The sequence below is a fragment of the Suricata suricatta genome, chromosome 10, assembly GCF_006229205.1.
Source record: "Suricata suricatta isolate VVHF042 chromosome 10, meerkat_22Aug2017_6uvM2_HiC, whole genome shotgun sequence".
Classification (NCBI taxonomy): domain Eukaryota; kingdom Metazoa; phylum Chordata; class Mammalia; order Carnivora; family Herpestidae; genus Suricata; species Suricata suricatta.
The window spans coordinates 124,328,218-124,334,217 of record NC_043709.1 but is presented as its reverse complement, the minus strand read 5'-3'; the positions used below and the strand labels follow the sequence as shown (position 1 = coordinate 124,334,217).

General features: G+C 37.0%; 1 protein-coding gene across 2 annotated transcripts in view; it reads right to left on the bottom strand.

Moving 5' to 3' along the window:
• Positions 1 to 880: 880 nt before the first annotated feature.
• Positions 881 to 6,000, bottom strand: part of YME1L1 (YME1 like 1 ATPase) — a 49,395-nt gene continuing 44,275 nt past the window's right edge. For both annotated transcript variants that reach the window (XM_029953799.1, XM_029953800.1), the window contains exons 16-19: positions 5,260 to 5,386; positions 5,091 to 5,164; positions 4,130 to 4,216; positions 881 to 2,015 (exon numbers count right to left, since the gene is read on the bottom strand). In XM_029953799.1, coding sequence (XP_029809659.1) covers positions 1,872 to 2,015; positions 4,130 to 4,216; positions 5,091 to 5,164; positions 5,260 to 5,386 — 432 coding nt within the window. In that variant the 3' untranslated portion in view covers positions 881 to 1,871. The remainder of the gene's footprint in view (positions 2,016 to 4,129; positions 4,217 to 5,090; positions 5,165 to 5,259; positions 5,387 to 6,000) is intronic.

The window sequence follows — 6,000 nt, the reverse complement described above, 5'->3', positions numbered from 1 at the left end:
AACATATAATGTCTTACAAAAAATAATGGAAGCCAGGAGTCTGTGGGATAACATATTCAAAATGATTAAAGAAAAAGAACATCAACCACATACTCTGTACCCAGCAAAACTATCCCCCCCCACCGAAAAACAAAGGCAAAATAATAAAACAGTCTCAGATAGAGACTGAAAAATAAGATTATATAAAGCACTAGTTACATTACTGTATTGTTGAGTTGCTGTAACATGCGCAGATGTAACATATGAAAATAAGAGCAGAGAAGAAAATGAGACTTACGGAAACAAAGTTCCTACATTTTACCAGAATTAAAATAGACTGGTAAGTTAAGATGCACACAGTTATCCCTAGATCAACCACTAAGATGTAACTCAAAAAACGAAGATTAAAAGATCTCTTCAGATATGAGAAAAACAGGAAACAAAAAGCACAATAGGAGGTTTAAAAACAACTTATATCAATAAGACAGACTAGAAATACTGTAGAAGATGTGGAGAATAATGCAGAAGCAGTTCATCAGGCTCTCAAAAACGTAAACAGAAACTTACTACATGACCTAGCAATTTCCATACTAGAAGTCTATCCACGAAAAATAAAAACATGCACCCACACAAAGACGTGAACATACATACATACATATATATATAGAAAGAGGGAGAGGGAAGGAGAAGGGAAGAAAAGAAAGGGAGAGAGGGAGGTGGGCAATTAACAAATGGGATAGTGTACCTGGACCAATGGTATATAGGAGTTCCTTTTATTATTTTGGTATAAATTTGAAATTAGATCAAATTTTAAATTACATAAAAAAGAGGCAAGGATATTTATTGTACAGCAAACTCCCTCTATCAACCTCTTCAATAAAGACCATATACAGCTTAAAAGTTATTAGAAAATTGTAGGTAATTTTAATAAAATCACACCAAGAATAAAATTTGGCTGTAAAACCAATACAGTGAGCTCTAAAATAATTTTTCTATTGAGTTAAATAAAGTCATCTGCAAATCCTGTAACACGTTCATATTCACAGAGCTGGATGAAAAGCAAATACAACTTTTCATTTCTAACGCAGGGTAATTCAAAGTTCACTTTGAAGGGACTGAGATTTGGGGTTAATTTTTCTTTCAATATCAAGCATAATTATATAGTTATTCAGAATTTGAAGTGAGTTACTTTTTATTTAACAAGATACTTACTGCTTTGAAATAAATTTCATTAGTAAGAGTGATAATGATGTTAAAAAAGAAAAAGACCATGAAACTGCAAGCTGCTTTTCTAAAAAGGTTATAATCATTTGAATTCTGATTATAGCTGTATGTTTACAATTCTCTACTCTTTGACAAACAAAAACAAAACTATTTTATATTTGTACAATCTGGAGCATAATTAAGCACATCTCAATGAGCTTCCACTGACCTATAATGGTTCACCAACAGCCAAATGGCATCATTTTTTATCAAAGATAAATGGGACTACCTAAAAACAAAGACAATCCTTAGACAATTTTACACTGCCAAGTAAAAATACTTACCAAGAGCTAAAGGCACAATTTTTATTCACATCTAGTAGAGGAACCAACCATAAAATCGTTACTTATTTTCCACTTAATAACTGACTGACATTGGTCAACAAGCTGTTTTCAATCTTAAAAGTTCTTTATTTTCTTTTAACATATTTACTATGGGTTGATAGTTTGCAATAGGTATCATCATGAGAGTAACCAAAATTAGATTAAATGTGACAAAAGACTGACGAGAGAACCCTGAGAGATGATACTGAGTCAAGAATGGGAGAAAAGCATTGCAAGAGGAGACTACGGAAATGCCCCTTAGATATTCTTGCAGTAAAAACAGCAATGCATCTATTGTAAGAGTTATCATCTCACTTCCAATTTCTTTCCCTCAAGAACAATTTGAATCTCTTTGGCATCCAGAGTCTCATAGGTTAGTAAAGCTTCTGCCAGATTCTTATGCTCTTTTGCATGAGTCTTCAAGATGTGTTTCGCTCGTTCATATGAATCCTGAAACGGAAAAAGCAGGTATCTAAGAGGCTGAAAGGAGAAGCAAAAATCGTAAGAAACAAATGTTCTATTCTTACCCTCAAAAGCTACCACATGGATAACAGAGAACTACTTAGATAAAGAGTGACTTAAAGATATAAAAGTACAGATGGTACTTACTTACTTTTAAAATAAGGTCTGTGAACAAAGAAATCACTTCTCTATTCAATATACATGTGAAAAAGGAAAGGAAGGTTTTATTCCTTTCGCTTGTGAGATTTCACCCATTTATACACTCGAAATGGCCAGAAAAGATCTACTTTTCTGGATTTTCCTTAGTAACAACTCATTGTCAGTCTGTGACACCTATGACACTGTAAAATCAATCTACCAACACCAAGAAGACAGGTCACAGAAACATAACACAACGATTAAATAGACATCAAAAGACATTCTGAACGAAGCTCTTATGTTCGAGTGAAATAATCAAAATCCAGGAAAGTGTAAAGTATTATAAATTATCATGGAATATTAGAACGAATAATCAAGGATGAACTAGTAATAACTTTAAAAACTCTGCTGGAACGAAACTCTTACATTGTAACATGCAAGACGACTATTAGGTCTTTATACTTTTAAGTTTCATATATTGAACCTAAAATGTTACTAAGTAGTAATCATTTCCCTTAATAACAATGTGCAATCAAGTTGAAAGTGCCTCACTAATCTTACCGTTTCAGAAAAAGAATCCAATTTTCTTATTATGTTTGTTAAGTTTTCGGAAATGTATTAGAGCAAAAAAGACTATTTCTAATTCTCTAGGAATACTAGAGTATAATTTAATCAAAATAACATAAACAATAAAAGAAGGAGAATGAAGTTTCTGGGAAGGCAGATAAACTTTCTCTTCCAAAATACATACACATTTCCATTATGTAAACTTTTCATATACTTAGCTTCCTTTAAAGCATTTCTTCTACCCTCTTGAGTTAATCAAAACCTGGCCCTCCTAGAGGCGCCTGGGTGGCTCAGTCGGTTAAGCGTCCCACTTCGGCTCAGGTCATAATTGGGCGGTTTGTGAGCCTGAGCCCTGCGTCGGACTCTGTGCTGACCACTCAGAGCCTGGATCCTGCTTCAGATTCTGTGTCTCCCTCTCTCTCTGCCCGTCCCTGGCTCATGCTCTGTTTCTCTGTCTCAAAAATAAAGAAACATTAAAAAAAATTTTTTTAAAATAAACCCTGGCCCTCCTGGGGAGACTCCTAAGCCCTCAAGTGACAGTTATTAATTCATTCTTATCCCAGACATTTCAGGGTACAGAGCTGAGTTCTTTGTTCCTTCTGCCATTGCCAGACCATTCCATCAAGCAAGACTCTTTGAAGTTTACACCATCTGCCTATGCAGCCCTCTTCAATAGCCTTCACGTTGCTGTCTCCAACCCTCATGACAGTGCTCATTCACTACTAGACTTCTGGCATTTTGCTCAGTCTTTCCCATTCCAAAACCTGCCATCGTGCATGTCCACATGGGATGCACACATCCAACCTCTGCACTAAGCACCAGACCCGTGTATCTCACATGACTTGAAATCTTCACTAAGACATTTCAACTTCAACATGTATAAAACGGAGCTTGTGATCTAGACACTTCCCCAATGTGAGGCCATCATCAGTGTTTTCTCAGTAAACAGCACATACAACTCTACAGCTCATGGACACTGGAATAAAAAAGACTTTTTGTTTTCAAAGACCTTTGTTCTTCATTCTCAGTAGAAGCACACAGCTTCACAAAGCAAATAATATTTGTTGAATAATGTATATGTCAGAAGGATATACCAATAAAGACTCCAGCAATACCCCCATTCTAACAACAGTCTGGTTTACAGGTCAAGTACAGTATTTATAATTATTGATATAAACCATTTATAGCCTATGGCCAGAATAAAATAAAGGTCCACTCCAAAACCAGAGGCTCCCAAACAACATTATTAAAATCATAGTCGCAATGGTGCACTTCTTATCTTGATTATATCTAGTGACATTTCTGAAGAATAGAGGACAACCAATATCATGTGGAGGTACCTTATGATTTAGTTATGACTAGATAGATACATAAGCATAGAAAAATATGACCATTACCCTTAGAAGGATTCTAATTTCTTGTTCAATAGCAGATTGAGTTTCTGGACTCAGTTTCCCTGTGTCACTGTAGGTCATAACTCCAAGCTGAAACAAATAAGAAAGAAATAGTACCAAAAAAACCCCCTAAATCACTAGTAAAAATAACAGAGGAAGTACTACTCCTATACTTAAGGAAACATTATGGGGGAAAGGAAGAAATTCCATCTAAAAACATCTTGAGGGCAAAAACCTTCTTTACTCTTCTGAAAGTATAAGACTAAAATTAAAAGTATGAGCAAGTGAAGAAATTAAAACTCTAAGTATGATTCTGAGCACCTTCTTGGAAAACCTTCCCAAGCGATTCCAAATCTAGAAATCCACAATGCAGTGTATCAGAAGTGCTTCATGAAGCCACAGTGATAAAGTAGGAAAGTGAAATATGTGGAAAGGGTAACGTGAGGAAGCCCAGCAAGGAGGTATTTTATGTCCTATGAACAGAGATAGAAGACCCCGTCATCTGCTCAGCTCATGAGACACTACCTGTTACTGTCCAAGCAGCCAGAACGGAAGGAGACACTAAATTCTATCACTCAGAAAACATCATTTAGTTTAGAATAAGCTGTGACAAATCTACTTGGAATGAGACAGGGGAAAAGTAAATGTTATCAGTTTATAATGAGACAGTTGGCAAATCGTCACTTGACCCACAGGGAAGAATTAAAATTAGCTATTATTTGGGCGCCTGGGTGGCTCAGTCAGTGAAGCATCAGACTTCAACTCAGGGCATGATCTCACAGTTCATGAGGTCAAGCCCCATGCCAAGAGCTGCGCTGACAGCTCGGAGTCTGGAACCTGCTTCGGGGTGTGTGTCTCCCTCTCTCTCTGCCCCTCCCCTGCTCACGCTCTGCCCCTCCCCTGCTCACACTGTCTCTCTCTCAAAAATAAATAAACATTAAAAAAACTGTTAAGTAGCTGTTACCTTTTCACTCATTCCAAATTTGGTAACCATCCGCTTTGCTATTTTAGTTGCATTATCAAAATCACTGGAAGCACCTAAAATTTAAAAATATATAAAGAACTCAACGTTTAAAAAAATATCTTTCAATCAGCAAACATAATTTCAACAAAAGCCCTTCTTGACGGCCAACCTGTCGTGATATGTTCGGTTCCAAATATAAGCTCCTCGGCCACTCTCCCGCCCATGCTGACGTCCATCTGGGCGAGCAGCTGGGCCCTAGTCTCGTTCCATCTGTCATTCTCCGGCAACAGGGACACCTAGACGATCGGAAACAAAGAAACACTTGAGACACAGTCTGAAATACTTATATTAATAATAATCATAAGTATCGTCTGGCTGCCACTCTTGTACGTAAAATCATGAAGCTGACAGCTCTAAGACATTTAGCAGAGATGGTCATCGGCTGCCTGATGACAAAACTGGCAATACACAAATAAGAAAAATTATTATAAAGCAAAGGCTTATTTTATATGTAATACAGATAATGCTGCAACAGGAAAAACTTACCTCCAGGTACACAAAAATGCATACAATGCCTATCATTCAAAAGACAGGAGAATGAGACTTGTACTCAATGAGAAAAATCTTAGAAACTGTCTCAAACAACCAACACAGTTTCTCTGTGGAGGCAAAAGAGCAGTTACTTATTTAAGAATGATCCTTTGGGGAGGGGGAAAAGAGGTGGTCGTGATGGAGGAGGGCACTTGTGGGGAAGAGCACCGGGTGTTACATGGAAACCAATTTGACAATAAACTATTAAAAAAAAAAAGACAGGGGCGCCTGGGTGGCTCAGTCGGTTGAGCGTCTGGCTTCACCTCAGGTCACGATCTCATGGTTCATGTGTTCAAGCCCCGCATCTGATAGCTCAGAG